The 16726-nt window shown below is 37.9% G+C and overlaps 1 protein-coding gene across 6 annotated transcripts in view; it reads left to right on the top strand.

Moving 5' to 3' along the window:
* The window catches only part of ltbp1 (latent transforming growth factor beta binding protein 1), a 96108-nt gene that overhangs the window by 63975 nt on the left and 15407 nt on the right, over positions 1-16726 (top strand). For 2 of the 6 annotated variants that reach the window (XM_056264257.1, XM_056264260.1), the window contains 14 exons: positions 850-869; positions 2275-2377; positions 2741-2827; positions 3066-3191; positions 4450-4575; positions 6336-6455; positions 6595-6717; positions 7034-7156; positions 7250-7375; positions 8542-8667; positions 9093-9215; positions 9324-9455; positions 11424-11552; positions 16300-16440. In XM_056264257.1, the coding sequence (XP_056120232.1) occupies positions 850-869; positions 2275-2377; positions 2741-2827; positions 3066-3191; positions 4450-4575; positions 6336-6455; positions 6595-6717; positions 7034-7156; positions 7250-7375; positions 8542-8667; positions 9093-9215; positions 9324-9455; positions 11424-11552; positions 16300-16440 (1605 nt within the window). The remainder of the gene's footprint in view (positions 1-849; positions 870-2274; positions 2378-2740; positions 2828-3065; positions 3192-4449; positions 4576-6335; positions 6456-6594; positions 6718-7033; positions 7157-7249; positions 7376-8541; positions 8668-9092; positions 9216-9323; positions 9456-11423; positions 11553-16299; positions 16441-16726) is intronic. The other 4 variants (XM_056264259.1, XM_056264262.1, XM_056264258.1 and 1 more) reach the window with 4 other exon arrangements.

Genomic DNA, 16726 nt, shown 5'->3' on the forward strand with positions numbered 1-16726 from the left:
GACATTGGGTTTTGTATGTTTTATTTGCCTCATGCAGAATATCACAAACATGTGTTAAGGAAATCTGCCAGAATTGGGTTTGTGAAGTAAAGTTTATTTACATGATGGCCTGCCTGGATGCGTTTTTATGAAGGAGAGACACATACACACAAAAGCTACACCGGCAAGAACTCTTTCACCCTCTTCCCTGTCCTTCTTTTCTTCTCTTTTAAATATCATCACATGTACACTTTGCACCAGGCAATTGAATGAGACTTGGCATTGGTCTGGAGAAGACTGAGATCCAAAATGTAGCCAAGCCTCTGTTGTTCCTATAGAAAGTGAACACAGAACTGTTCTCTCTTTGGCATGAGGGAGAGAGTCATTAGTTTTGCTTCCACCTTGCAAAACCAATGTCAAAGCTGATGAAGGATTCCAGAAGATCAGTGCATCACATCATATTTTCTCCTTTCACTTCTCTCGCACAAAATGAACTGCATAGATTTTTATAGCCTCTCTGCAAAAGCAGCCCATAAAAGCATTGCACTGCTGAAATGTGCGGTGGAGGTGGGCCAGGTTCAGAGAGAAAGAATTTGTCCTTGGGCTTTAATAAGTTTTTTCCTGTTGCTGGGAGACCGTGTTTCAAAGTCGCTCTGGAACTAAAGTTGGTCCACTGAAGTTTACCCTCTTACACACTACATGATAAAAAAGTATGTGGATATTTTATTTTATTTTATTTCCCTGAATTCAGAAGCATAGTTGCCAGCACTACTGTATTGAATTCACATAAATGGTATGACTCTTTGTTTCACAGCTTTGTGTGACAGTTTATTTTTGTGTTTTTATATGACGTAATGGTCTGCTGTACAGTTCCCACAGTTCCCCGGCAGGTAGGTTGGGTTTTATAAAGCAGTAAAAATCTGCTAAATATGCTGCACAGCTGATGCTGATGCTGTTGCTTTCACGCACACGTCAAAGCAGCACTACAAAATGGCAGCTAAAAACTTTTTAAAAAGATATTCAAAGCATGACATCGTCATGTCATGACTACTGCATGACTGCTCTGTGCGCTCGGCATTCTGCGTGTATGTCATTATGTGTCCTTCGCTTTGTGTATGATTGATGTAACTGTGTTTTTAATGTTCATATTTGTCCAGCCAATGTTAACATTTAGAAAAGTTCTAGTTATACACTAACAAGTTTTTAAGATTTTATAGTTTAAGTTTTATGATTTGGTTGTCTAAAACTGTTAGAGAACATTTTCAAAATTGGTTTAGACAGTGTTTAGTTGGTTTGCACGTAATAAATGTCTTCAATTTATAAAAGATAGAGAAAAAATGTGTAAATTATTTCAAAAGGACATAAAAAGTAAAAAGCACTCTTGATTGGAGTAATTAGGGAAGATCTTTCTATGTGGTCAGGTCTTTGAGACTCTTTAATAGCTCAGTTTAAAGCATGGTTTTTAGGTGTGATAAGGAGGCTTATTTTAATGTTTCTAGTCTGTTTGTGGGAAAAAACACATTTTACCGCCCAACAGCATATGATTTTAAAAATGAAAAGTACTTGGTTCCTTAGACTGCCCCACTCGAGGAACCCTTTGAAGAACCTCTTGGCACCCTATCAAAAAGGCAGTTCTCTGAGAAATTAACAAAATAAGCTCCTTCAAGAACTCCAAAGTCTGTCAATGGTTCCACCAGTAACCCTGTCAGGTTTTGTTACACTTGAAATGTATACTAATATTTGAGGATCCTTCAAAGGTGGTCCTGGGCTGTTTTCTGAAGGGTTCTGCCAGTGTGGCAATCTGAAGAACACTTGATTTGTTCCGCAAGTACCACAATTTTTACAATTTAAGGGTCAGTACTTATAACTAAATCGAGAGGGTTTCCATGTGTTTTGTGTGTGTGAGATAGAGAGAGAGAGAGAAGAGGGCATGGTTGCAGATCTGTGAGATTGCATATAGCTTTCTTCCACTTAACTGACTCTGTCCCAAATGCCACCCTAAGCGCTTGCGGTCTATGTCCACACTTTGTTGACATAATTCTGCATAGAATGTGAGATAATAGTTTACATCAGTGCGGCTTTGTATCAGGGGAGCGCTCTTGAGAACCTTTATGAAACTTAAAATTAGAAAGAGTATGCATCAAGTGTGCCATTTGGGACAGGGCCTAAGATATTTACAGCTCTGCCCCATCCAGTCAGAGCAGAAGCAGCTTACCTCTTTGCTTTAGTTGCCAATAAATTTGCTCTTTGTGGATCAGTCAATTACTGTGTGTGTCGTTTCTTATCTGTTTGAAGGAGTTTTTTACCCACATGAGTGTTGATAGGTCAGTAGTACAGCCTGGACAGGCCCAGCTGTCACCTGGGGTATCTACAATCAGGATGGAGCCTTCCCTCTCAGGTCTCAGTCCCACTTGTACTGCACAAGACCTCTTCACCTCTTTAAATGTTATAGTCAACCCACTGGTTTATGCAAAGATTTCTGAAGTGCTGTTTAAATTGAGATAACACAATTCATTTAAAATGTGTAGAAGTGGCCAACTAACAAATCCAGATGATGTAACGATGGGTTGATGTGATTAGCTGCTGTGGTGCCAGATGTTGGACATGTTCAGTTTTTGTTTATCATATTGAGAGAGATCAAGCAATTTTGATTGTTTTGGAACAAATCTTGTTCATGGCATGTACTGTAGCGGGATTGTGGAATGTCTTACATCTCTTTTCTTTCTCTTCTTATGTTGCCCCATTCCTTGTCACTCTCCAGAGGTGGTGGAGAAGGTGTCACCACCTGCTCCAGTAGCAATTCTGCCCTCCAGAGAAAGTCAGAACATCTCCCCAACCCAACTGGCAGGTGAGTCTCATCTATCTATGTACTATATATTTGGGATGCACAATTTTACTGATACTGTAAGTGCATATATTAATGTTATGGCCAATAACTGATAAATAGTCCATATTAAAAATATATACTATTTTGTATAAATAAATTAAAAATTATGCACTAAAACTAAAATCAATCATTTAAGGGCTAGAAATCTCTCTCTTTTGTTACCGACCTTGTTCTTTTCTCTCTCTCTCTCTCTTCATAGAGATTGACGAGTGCCAAGTAAGACCTGATATTTGTGGTGCAGGAATCTGTTATAACACTGCTGACAGCTACACATGCATCTGTGACGACGGCTATAGAACAGACAGTGAGGGCACCACATGTGTAGGTGAGAAGTCAAAGGTTAAACTATATAAACAATATTGATACAGTAGTTTATCTTTTATCGCTACCAAGAACTGGAATTTTGATTCAATACAGTGGTTATTTTGCATTCATCCATGAATCCATCATACATCTATTTGATATTGTCAGTCACTGATTCAACTGTAAAGGTATTTTGAAAATGTTGTAACTGTTTTTGTTTACACAATGAAAGTCAATGGGGTCCAAAACAAAACTGGATCCCATTGGCAAAAAAAAAAGACATTTTTCACAATACTTTCTTTTGTGTTCCACCGAATAATGAAGGTCATTCAGGTTTGCAATGACATGAGAGTAAATTATAAATTATAATACTTTATTCACTTTATTTTGATGATCCCCTTCAGACATTCTGTTGACTATAAGTAACGCTGGACCTGTCAACTAACTCTCATAAGAGTATTAGTATTAGTACTTGTGGCAAGCAGGACGAGGCCGAGAGCCGTGTGAACGGAGCGAGGCCGGTGGCGCGAGTGTTAATGAGCATTACCAGCACGCAGCATCAGTCTCGAGTTTCTCACGGAGGAGCTTCGGGAGCATAAAAGGAGGAGCGCAGACAGTGAATGACGAGAGAGGGCCAGGCCTTGGAAATTTATGTTGTGTTTTTTTATGTTTTAATGCGGCAGTCATCCGCCGGCATGCAGGCGACACTCATTAACACTCGCTGCTTGCCACAGTAATGTATTAGTATCCTGTCTACTAATACACTTTATTTTGATGGTCCCCCAACAGACATTCTACTAATTTTGCAAGTACATGTCAACTTATTCTCCTAACAATAACCCCTTATTCTCCTTACCCTACCTCTAATAGTCTACTAATACTCTAAATGAGAGTTACATGTTGCACCTACATGTACTGTAGGTGCAACATTACTTTTAGTCTACAGAATGTCCAAAGGGGGCCATCAAAATAAAGTGTAAACAATGAGAACAGAATTATAACGTTTTAATGAAAAACGCTTAGTGGTCACCATAATGTCACATCTAATAATCTAAAACTAATTAAATGAGCTTCAGGCAAAACCAGGAAAATATTTAGTGACTACACATTTTATTTATGTTTTACTAGAAATGGAGTGATTTATGTGGAAGAATGACTATTTAAATATGATTTTACTCCTTTTCTCTTCATCAGACACCATTTTTTAGTGTATGCCTTAGTCCATAATTTTATAGATTATAAGACGGATCCATTGATTACCTGATGATTATTTTTGACAGATGTCGACGAGTGTGCGGAGAGCCCAAGTTTGTGTGCTAATGGTCACTGTCAGAACACTCCAGGCGGATTCCTGTGTGCGTGTGATTCTGGCTTCATGCCTCACGAGCAGGGCACCAGCTGCTCCGGTAATTATACTCTGTCCCATATAAACTCACCCATGTACACTAACAAACTGAGTCAAAGTAGGGTTCACAATAGGCCCTATTGGACTGGTACATATATATTTACTTTTTAATTTTTTTTTCAGCTGTTCTTTTTTCAGCTGTTCTAACCCTAAACCCTAACCCTATTTTTTAGAATTTTTTATTATCTATTATTTATTTTGTGGGCATGTTAGAAGTGAAAAAAATGTCCTGTTTGGAGCTCTGTATCTTTCCTCGTGAGCCATTACCAGTTTTCTCCTCCACTTTCTTGGCTCTTATTTTGATCCAGACAGATCAGCACTCATATGAAGTCTGCTTTTGGTCTTAAACCGCAATGTGGTCGTCTAAATACAGGCACAGCTCTTTCTCAATTCCAAACACATCCTGTGTGTGTGTGTCATTAGCTGGTTTTCAGGGTTTGCAGACGAGGTAGAAACCACCTCCCTGTGACACACTTTGAGGTTTGTGGAGGAAGAAGAGAGGTATTATCGTACCCTCAACCGAGTCACCCAAATACCTCAGCGCTGCCGCTGCAGATGAGGAAATGTTCACGGTACTTGGAAAACACATCTTCTCCTCATATTAGGAAATCCAGAGTACAAGACATCCGGAAGCTTTTGCCCAGAGTTACTCATTACATCCATTTAAACTGATATGGCCAGCACATTGGTTTCTCTGGTTAACAGGTTTAACTGTTCCCGTAAACTGGTTTAACTTTTCCATTTAGGAATTTGTCCCACTTTTATTCCACAATCTAGAATTAGTGAAACTGCTACGGAATGAGGGCGTTGTTTGTTTGTTTACTCTAAGTCTGTCACCTGATGGAGTTTTGGTTCCTTGCTACTGTTGCCTTGGCTTTTGGCTTGCTTAGTTGGGGACATTTAACATTTAATATTCAATAATATTATTGATCTGCCTTACTTAAGGTGGACGTTGACGCAATTTCTTTTAGAAACAAACTTTGTTATATTGTTTTTGTTATATTGTTTTCATGTTATCACTGTGAAGCGCTTTGATACAATCTGTATTGTAAAAAGCGCTATATAAATAAAGGTGACTTGACTTGACTTGACTTAAGCTAGCCTATGAGACAGATTACTTTTACAGATTTTACTCTTTGATTATGCAAGATACTAACCATTTCATTACTTTTCAGTCTCTCCATTTGTTAAATGACAGACTACTAATAGAATCACAAGCCAGATTCGAACCTCTCCTATTTGAGCACCTCAACATGCCCAGAACAAAAATGTTTGGGTTACTGAAAATGCAGCTGTCTCATCTAATGTAAAGCTCTTTAAAAATCTGTTGCGGTTGTGAGTATGTGATGTGTTTTCACACTCTAACTGTTTTATTGTAACACATCCATTCAGTGTAGAAATGAAGTGACTTTGGCTGCCGTTGGAAGCAGTAATAAAGGTTGAACGAATGAATGTGTAGAAGGAAGCAGGCATGGTGCGATCGTACATCATGGCATCGCCATAAGAGAGGTTTCGCAGTTAAGATGGTTTTCTTCAAGTAACTTCATTAATAATGGTGTAATGGAGAGATGGAGAACAAAATTAGCTTTAGTCGATCGTTTCCTGTTCTCCTAACAGTAGGACAGCAATAACAGCCATCCATAAGAACAGACCCTCCTATCAAACCTTCACAGTCGGCACGTGCAGACCCTTTGCTGGATGGATATCATGAACTTGTGTATTGATTTTGACTCAATCTGGTTATTTCTTATATCTATGTAGATATCGATGAATGTCAGGATGGGAGAGTGTGTCCATCTGGTCTCTGCTATAACACTCTGGGCTCTTTCATGTGTTCTCCATGTCCGGATGGGTTCGAAGGGAGGAATGGCCAATGTGTTGGTAAGAAGCAATTTTTTGTTTGCTTATATACAATGTGTTTAGCGCAGCTACTTTTTGACAAATGAGAGGGGCTTTATAAATGTGACCCACAGAGGTGTCTTTCTTCAGATGTATTGTGTTCGTGACCTTCTCTGTGCAGATATAAATGAGTGTTTGGATGAAAGAGTGTGCGCTCATGGTCAGTGCTTGAATCTGGAGGGCTATTTCATCTGCACATGTGATGAAGGGTTCTCGCTCACTCATGATGCCAAGGCCTGCACAGGTACTATCCGTTTACAGTTTAGCAAGATTTTGTTCGTCTGTATGTGACTGTCATCTCTTGTGATTTTTTTCCCAAGTTGTTTTGTTTTTGTTGTGATGTGTTTTGTTTGGTTTTGTCTAGTCTTGTATTTTTTGTTTGGTTTCTTTTAGTTTTTTTGTGTTTTGTTTATTGCTTTTGTTTTGTTTTTGTTTCATTGAGTTATTTTAATTTTGTTTGCAGATTGCTCAGCCCTTTTCTTGGTTATGGGTTTACATGGGTTTTATCTGTTACAAACAAAAACAGATAAAATGCAAATGAGCAACTTTGTGTCTCACAGACATTGACGAATGCCAGGATGACAACGTGTGCACCCAAGGTCACTGTCAGAACACAGAGGGGTCATTTATCTGCAACTGTGAGCCCGGCTTTACATTGTCGTCCGCAGGAGACCAATGTGACGGTACGAAAGTGTGTGATATGTATTCATGTGTTTATGTCATGGGTGTCTGTGATTGATTGTATTTGTGATGTTGAGATATTCGGATGTTTACAGATGTGGATGAGTGTTTGGAGTTACCTCAGACCTGTGATGGTGTGGGGCAGTGTGTCAATATCTTGGGTTCTTACCAGTGCAATTGCCCGCAGGGATATAGACAAGTCAATGGCACCAGCTGCCACGGTGAGACAATCCATCAAACAAACTCACACACACTGCACAGAGGCTGTGTTTGGAATAGGATATTAATTTACTACTCTTATTGTTTCTACAGAATGTAGTACACTACCATTCAAAGGTTTTGGTACAATGTTTTAAATGTTTTTGAAAGAATTCTCTCACATTCACCAGGGCTGCATTAATTTGATCAAATATACATTAATATTGTGAATTATTACTACTTAGCAGAGCTGTTTTCTATTTTAACATATTTAAAATGTTATTTATTCCTGTGATGGTTAAGCTGAATTTTTAACCACATGATCCTTCTAAAATCATTCTAATATGCTGATTTGGTGCTTAGGAAACATTATTTTATTATTATCATTATTGAACCCAGCTGTGCTGCTTAGTACTGTTGTGGGAACGGTGATGCATTGCTTATTGATTCTTTAATTAATAGAAAGCTAAGATTATTCTAATACTTCTAAAGTTCTAAAACTTTTGATCAATTTAATACATCCAAACTTCTGAGCGCTAGTGTGCATTTTGTGAATTTTCTGTGCTTACAGCACATGGATGAGCTACAACATTTGCCAAAATGTGAAGTATACAGCAGTGTCCTGTTGAAAAAAAAAAACCCTCATCAGTTTTAGAGAGGTTTTTGGCATTTGTCTGCTGATCAGGCTAGGAGACCAGCTGGCTGCCAAGCTAAACACCACCTTGGCCAGGCTGGGAGATTAACCTTAAACCAGCTATGACTAGAAAACCAACTAAGGCTGGTTTGTGTGTGTTTTTTTTTAAGCAGGCAGCTCAATGCTTGGCATACTGTTACCCATTATGCAAAGCGCATGACCTGACCTCCTATTTCCAGTGCAATGGAAAGCGACATTAAGCCTGGTTTCTAGCTCTTTTTTAAGATTGGTTGAGTGGACTGCCAAAAGTTTGAAATATTCACACTACATTAGCTTCAAAAATCTAATTAACAGTTTAATTTCCAGGAAGATAACTGGATACCACTCCCTTATTAAACATGGAACATACAGTAGATGACTACTAATGTTTTAATATGTATTATTGTGTAATTCATACTATCTTATGTACAACTTTTATAAAAATAGAAAGCAGTATCCCATACACCATAAAGAAAGTCTTACACTGTCACTGATTTTATCCCTTCATCCTCTTAGATGTTGATGAGTGTGAGGATGAGACACTGTGCATCCCAAACGGAGAGTGTTTGAACACAGAGGGTTCATTCCTGTGTGTGTGTTTCATCGGCTTTGAGCCCACCAGGGATCCGCCTGGCTGTGAGGGTATGTACACACACACACACACACACACACACACACACGAACACAAACATATTCTCTCATAGATGCATCCTGCTGTGGTTTGTCCTGATTCTCAGCGGTGCTGTGTTGATATTTATCTGATGTTTAAGCAAAATTAATCTGTAGTTTTGTCGAAAAGCCCCAGTGTTTGGCAGCACAAGAGAGAGTGAGAGAAAGAAAGGGATTGTGTGTCTAATGGGTTTCACATATGAGCCAATGTTATTTTTCCTCTGGTGGGACATTTGTGCGTGCTCCCCGGGCCCAGTGAGGTGCCAGAGTTGGTTTAAATGCCCCGTCCAGCAGTAAAACGGGGAGAAGGAAGCGTTTGAGCTGGATGTCTAGACAACGAGAAATATTCTTTTAAAATGGTCCACTTAAAACCAATGTGTGTGTGCTGGCTTTTTCAGATGTAGATGAATGTGTGGATGACACCAGATGTGTAAATGGTACCTGTTCAAACACTGAGGGGTCGTATCTCTGCCACTGTGAAGGAGGCTACCGCCTGGAGCCAACCAATCATGAGTGCCAGGGTAAAAACCTATAGAATCCAAAACAATTCACTTTTTCTCCCTCCACCCTGAAGCTTTTTGCTGATTGGTTTATTAGTAAACTGATTGGTTGGTTGTGCTGTCTGTCAGATATTGATGAGTGTGCTGACTTGGGGACGTCTATTTGTGGGGGTTGGGCCTGTCAGAACACACCAGGCTCTTACCGATGTGAGGTGCCCTGCCCACCTGGCCTTTCTCGAGGCGAACACGGGATCTGCATCGGTAAGTGCCCAAAGGCACCAGCTTCAGCCGTGATGTCATCGCCTTAGCTCCACCCAGCTAGCATTGTTGCACTGTACATCTCCATATTCTAGTTATGACCAGAGCTGGGGGTTTTTTCTCGTGTGGCTTAAACATTTGCTAATTAACACTCCAGATTGCAATTATGTTCCCAATCAGACCCATCATTCCATGTTCAATTTAGTAACTGTTATAGGTCCCACTTTATATTAGATTTCTTTAACTACTATGTACTAACATTTAAATAAATAATTTAATCAAATGCACTTATTGTGTACATACATGTTTTTACAAAGTACTTACATTAAAAAAATATTACCTGCATGTAATTACAGCTGCAATTAAATTCTGCAATTATATCTATAATTACACTGTTGGCCCTTCCCTTATCCCTTAAAGCCAGGAACACACTACATGACTGTCAGGCCGATTATGAATGTAATTTGGTCGTTACGACTGATCATGGTCAAACGGACTGAGTTTTTTCCAGTTGCGCTCAGTCGATGTTTAATATTTGCGACTGGCGCTGGCGACTATGCTGTGGAGACGCATTCACTGTCAAACATCATTCATCCTTATTTTTGTAATTTTGTCAAACACATATTTTTTATGTGCCTTTTGTAATATTTCATAAGTTAACATTGCAAGTTAATTGTTTTTTAGACTCTTCATTTTTTTTCTGCAGATGGAAAAAAGTAAAACTGCATTCTGTAAAAATTCAGAATAAGCAGTGTTTTCTCTCATTTTAAAAATATCATTAAGTAGCTAGCTATCCTTTTTTGTTCGACCTAGAGTCTAATAAAAGTTCATCAGAAAAAGAATGAATGGTACTGTAGCTTATGTAGGCTATATACTGTAACTGTACTTGTATATTAATTTAAATAGTCTAAAGAACAAAAAAAAAATCACAAACATGACATTTGTAAATAAAATAATTTTATGTATACTCTTTAATTATATCTAATATATTTTAGGGAATATGATGAGGAAATACAGCTTGAAGTCATGCTTTCAGAGTTTCCAGTGTTGGCAGTCCCGTTAAATAGTATTGGGAGTCTTGTACATTTACTGTAGACTGATAAAATTAAAATATACAAATAACAAAATTTAAAGGGCTTCTATTCCAGAATAAATAAAGCAATATTTTATAGTTTGTTCTTACCGGTAACTGGTAACTCTGGAACCGGAACGAAAAAATAGCCCAGTGTTTTTGCTCAGAATGAACCAATCCGTTTTTAATTCCTGATTTGAGAATAATAGTCTACATTTATTGCTTGATTATAGTAAAAAAGAATATAGGCGTCTATAGGCGATTACTTCAAAAAGAAAACGTGAAAGAGAAATATAGGACTTTTTTTTTTTAAATTGAAGTTATGGGAGGCGTTTTCCATTTTTTTCTGCACAAATTGCACTGCAAATAAGTAGCATCAGCTGTATGTTAACATCCATGATTTTTTCGGTACAAGATCTCACACAGTCGGTAGAATGTCCCGTTTTGACTCGCCTGTCATTAAGTGTGTTGTGTAGTGGTCTGGACTGACTCTGTTCTTAGGTGTGTGCTCCTCTCTGACTGCCAAAGACTAAAATCTGCTCAAGGCGATGGAAACAGTATTAAAGTGTGTTGAGTTCAGTCTTAGAATGTTTCAGTTAGTCATTAGTGTGTCCCCGGCTTAACTCACCCAAAACCTACCCATACCATCAAACCTGTCCCTAATTAATACTTCCATCCAGAAAGATGGTAATAATATTTCCCAAATTAGCTGGTTTTACTGTATTTTGATCAAATAAATGCAGCCTTGGTGGGGTTTTTGTCTTTCAAAACCCCAAACTTTTGATTAGTAGTGTATGTGATTTCTCTCATCCATTCATCTCTGCCCAGTTCAGCACACAAAAAGCTCTAACATCTCCTCCTTTCTGTCTTATTGTCCCTCCCTCCCTCCCTCGTTCTAGACGTGGATGAGTGTTCTCTGAATGAGAAAACCTGTGGAAGTCATGGTGCTTGTCAGAATACAATAGGCTCCTTCAGCTGCCAGTGTGACCAGGGATTCAAGGACTCTCAGGATGGACAGGGCTGTGTGGGTAAGTTTTTTCCCCCTCCTAGTTTGTTATTTTCATTCTACAATTTAGAAGTAGACATAAAAATTGACAGTATTCAATGAATGATCACTGCTAGAAACCTAACTTAAACTTAACAGCTAAGGTGTAGTCATTGCTTCTTGTTTGTGAACCAAAAAAAAGAAAATCCTGTCATCATAAATGTCATCCATGAAACACAAATAAAAATATTTTACACTTTCACATACTCAAACCTGGTGCAACACATCTTCAAGCACCAAGTTTGAAAGTATGTAGCATAACACCCGCCAAATGCGGGTGGATTTCAGCGGTGGGGTGTGACGCTGTCAATCCTACTAGTTGAAGTTTATATATAATTGTAACAAAGTAAGTTATGGGAAGGAGGAGGCGGGAATCAGCGAACATTTAAAGACTTTTTAATAAATAAATAAACACATACAAAAACTAAAGTAAAGACGGCAGCCCCTCACGGACGACTGCCGCCACACATAATAAAACCAAATACATAAATACAGGCCTGTCCTCTCTCGTCCTTCACTGACGTCTTGTTCCAGCCATTTCACCCAGATATACAGTACATCACAATAGGGAAAAAAAGATTAGCGAAACTTCTGTTTCATGCTGACATGAAATATATTTGTCAAAATACTATTCATTTCTTTAGTTGCAACTATTTTTTAAGTGAAAAAAAAATATTTAGTGCCTGTATAATATTTCTAAAATGGTATGTTATGTCAATTTGAAGACAAACTAATAGATATATGGTCTGGTCTGTTTGTAAAGACAGGCAGGTAAACCAGAGCTGGAGTTTGAACCGAGGCCAGCACTTTCTGAGATTTTTTGCCACTTCCTCTCAGACAACATAAAAAAGATGCAGACGCTTTGCTAGAACCATGATTGATGTGAGTGTTTAGTTTCTTCCAGTCTGAGGGTGGACGGCACAGACCCCGGTAATGTGTAAAACACAGCGACCAGGGTTAAACACATCAGTGGCCCCCACATACGCACAGACACATTAATACATTGACACAGAGTCAAGCCCTATTAAAGTGATGAAGCCACATGTATTTTTGAGGCCTGGTGTTTAGAGGTCTGATGTTGGTGGCTATTTTAACACGTTTTCATCTTGACTGTTTTTGCACCTTCTGAAAGAGAGCAAGAGAGGAGAAAGAGGAAGTTTTGCCTTTATTATACGAGTAGGGCTCAGCGGTATGACAGTTTTATGCGAAATTCATTTGAATAATCATAAATGAGATGGTCATCAAAGTGGGATTAAATACCTTTCATTTAAAACTTGACTATTTTAATTGATTATATTATCCAAAAATAGGCAGTCCCACTTGTTTATTCATGTATAAAACATTTTTTATATGTTGACAATAGTAGCTATATTGTGGTTTTGTGACTTCTTGTAAAAGAAGTCTATTATACTGCATTTATTTTTTATAAAAAAAAGTAAAAGCAGTAATATTGTGAAATATTATTACAATTTCATGTATATATATATATAAATATTATTTTATTTTTTATTTTATTTTTTACACGATTTCTCATAATACGATTACAGTGATTACTTCAGTCTTCAGTGTCATGATCCTTCAGAAATCATTCTAATATGCTGATTTGGTGCTGAAGAAACATTTCTTAAAATTATCGTTGAAGACAGTTGCTTAATATATTTTGTAGAAACCATGATTTTTTTTTCTTCAGGATGAATAGATAATTAAGAAGAGCATTTATTTAAAATTTAAATCTTTTGTAACATTATAATTATTTAATGCATCCTTGCTGAATAAAATAATTAATTTCTTTCAAAAAAAATCTTACTGACCCCAAACTTTTGAATTGAACCATTATGTTGAATTACTCGTATATCATAATATGAGATTCATACCGCCACACCTATATACAGTATATTGTTCCCTGCCTTGTTCTTAGTCTGTGTTTAGTTTGAGGCAAGAATTTTCATACACACGCTAGCAAACAAACAGTGAGCCACACACTCACTCTCTCTCACAGTCTGTGAACAGAGGTTGTTTGTCTTGTTGGCTTATGTAACTGGCCACAAACAACCTCCATAGTTTCTGGTTTCCCACAGTAGTAACACACACTAATACACACACACACATACTAATACACACAAGCCCTGCATTCCTCTTTTCTTCCCACTTCTCTCTCTTTCTCTTCCTACACTTATCCATTCTTCCATCTCCCTCCTCAGTTTCTCTTCTTACCACATCTATTATTCTTTCTCTTCCCCTCTCATCCCTTTGTCCACCACATACCTAGACAGAGAATGATCTCAATCAGGCCTAATATTGTGACCAAATGCTCCGCAACAAGATTCCTGCATCACCCATATGAGCACCCCATTTCAATGTGTCTGTAGCTTGTGCATCTGCTAGGGTAGCTTTTCTTGCCCTATGCAGTCAAAAAGAACAAAAACGAATCCCAGATCAGACTTATATGATCTGTTGACTGTAGACGTTTCTAAAGATCAGCCCTTCTGTGCCAGCCATCTTCTCTGTGTGTCTTGAACACAGTGTATTAATGAAGCAAACGGATAACATCTAATCCCTTTCCAGAGACTGAACATCTTAACTCCTTGTGTACATGGAGGGGGGAAAAATCATTAAAGCATTATGGAAAAGCCATTCTGAGTCAATTTCAGATTCCGTTTGTTGCTGCCAAAATTAAATTGCTTCTCACTGTGTTGCCGGAATTCTTAATAAACTGAACAGAAAGTATGGTTTCCTCTCCTCTTCCTCTCATATTTGAAATATTTATTTTACAGTTGTAATGATTTGTTCATTCATTTGATTTGATTTTTAAATTAATTACAAATAGTTTTACATTTATGCATTTTGACAAATGTTTTTATCCAAATGCAAACGTATCAGTTCATCCGTTCTCTGGGGATTGAAGCTTAGCAGTTAGCACTATGAGTTACAGGTGCTCAGGACACTGATTCAAGTTTCATGAAACATAAAACGGATTAATTTTGTGTGGGACACTGAAAGTAAAGCTTTGCAGTCCAGTAAGTGAGTCATATGTTAATTTGGTAGCTGCTCTGACAGATTCAGAGAAGGGTTCATCAGGCTGATTCAAACTGAGTGTGTGAGTATTTCTGAGTGAATCATTTAAAGAAGTAATTCGAATGTGAATCAGAATACACTGGACGTATTGTATGTTTGTTCAGCCATCTAGAAATATGAATAGACATCTTTTTAACTTTTCAAATTGAATTCAGACTGCAAGCTCACAGTTATAAATATTTTATTTGTGGATTAAGCAGCAGTGCAGAAAGCACTGCATACACGATAAAAAACTCTTTTGGGTGTAGAAAATGTTCCCGTCAAAACCCTATTCTGGAGTGCATGAAAAGCCGCTAGTATATATCAGCTCTTATAAGGTTGTATCTGTATTTTACATTGTTCCTCTGGCACTGAAATCCTTTTCCAACTTTTTATCATTTCCTAGTGGTGCAGCACCCACGCTGCTGCCGACTCCAGCCGACCATTTAACACTTACAGGCTCATTGACGAGCTGGCCCACCATCACTGAGAGGGTCTGGAGTGTGTACGTGTGTGTGTGTGTGTGTGTGTGCGCCTGGCAGGATGGCTCCATTAGAACATTCAGAGTCTATTGCACATAAAGGCTCTCCACACAAGTTGATTTATTGCATCCTTTTGTATGTGGTGCTCTGAGATGATTGATAAAAGCAAGAGAATGAGAGTCACAGATGTGTAAAGCATTGAGAAGAAGCGAGAGAGAAAGGAGAAGAGAGCCATGTTGGAGGAAGTAGATTCTTGCATTAAAGTGCTACTTTGGTCGTCATAAATTCAAGCTGTCAGAGACAGTCGGCAGAAAAATTGGGCTGTTTTATTTACTGAAGTCATCAGTGCAGTGTGCACACAGTTTGTCATTGCTCTATGAGGTTCCCAAAAGTCACCGTTTTGATAAGGCTCTGAGCCAATCAGGACAAAGCTATAGAAATGATAAACTATGACTAGATAATGACCATTGTTTTACAAGCTTTGGAGTTCATGAGTTCACACAAGTTTGTGGTTGTGAAAAGTCTAGAGAGGTCTGGTGAAACTGTGTCGTTCATGCTTCTATAGTCTTGTTTCTTTTTTTTTGTGATAACAAACAAATCTTATTTTAACAAAAAAGAAAAGTCTTATTTTTTCAGCGTATATTTTTAGTAGTTTATCATTATTTGTAATAATAATGACAATAATATTAGTTATTTATACTGATATTTGTAATAATATTTATTGCTGTAGAGATTATAACATTATTTATTATTATGACCCTCATTTCATTCCAAACCTGTATGGTGTTCATTCGTTTTTTTCGTGAAACAAAATACTTTTTATGCAGCTCCATACAAAAACATGCCTGTAAAGCTTTAAAAAATGACAAAAAGGATCATAAATGCAGTCCATACAACTTATTATATATTTCCAAACCTTTTGAAGCCATAATATAGCTTTATGTGAGAAACAGATAAAAGTTGTACTTACTTTTTTATTCAAAAGTTATTCTTCCACTCTAGTGAGCTGTTATGTCAAGAACCACTGGTATTGAATCATTAGGTTGAACTCGAGAAAAGTAAATGAGTCATTCTTCTAAACCAATTCTTTTTACTGAACCGGTTGAACTGATTCATTTTTGAGTGAACTATTCCTGTTTGTGGTAGAACAACAAATGATCAGTTCAATAATGAAACATATTTTCTTGCCTGCAGATGTGAATGAGTGTGAGCTGCTTGGTAATGTGTGTGGTGAGGCCATCTGTGAGAATCATGAAGGCTCCTACCTCTGTTTGTGTCCTGATGAGACGCAAGAATTTGACCGGAATTTGGGCAAATGCTTCTCTACAACACCAGGTAATATAGTATATTGTAAACCACCACAAAGTGATCGACCAATTCATTATCCTACTGAAATCCAAATGCCCTAACCCAAACCTGCAAGGCTACCATCATGCCACAGATTACGTTTTATCTGGACAGGTGACCCCTGCCCTCCTACGAATCTTATTGGCTTTACTGTGTGCCTAAAATGATTCTGAAGCTCTTCACGTTTAAATCTCAGCCATAGAGATCCTCTAGTGCAACAGGACATTAACTTCCTATCATCAGGGTCCAGCTCCGAGTAGAACAGAGGGAGGCA

Source organism: Rhinichthys klamathensis, unplaced genomic scaffold (genome assembly GCF_029890125.1).
Source record: "Rhinichthys klamathensis goyatoka isolate OS25496 unplaced genomic scaffold, OSU_Roscu_1.1 h1tg000220l_1, whole genome shotgun sequence".
Classification (NCBI taxonomy): domain Eukaryota; kingdom Metazoa; phylum Chordata; class Actinopteri; order Cypriniformes; family Leuciscidae; genus Rhinichthys; species Rhinichthys klamathensis.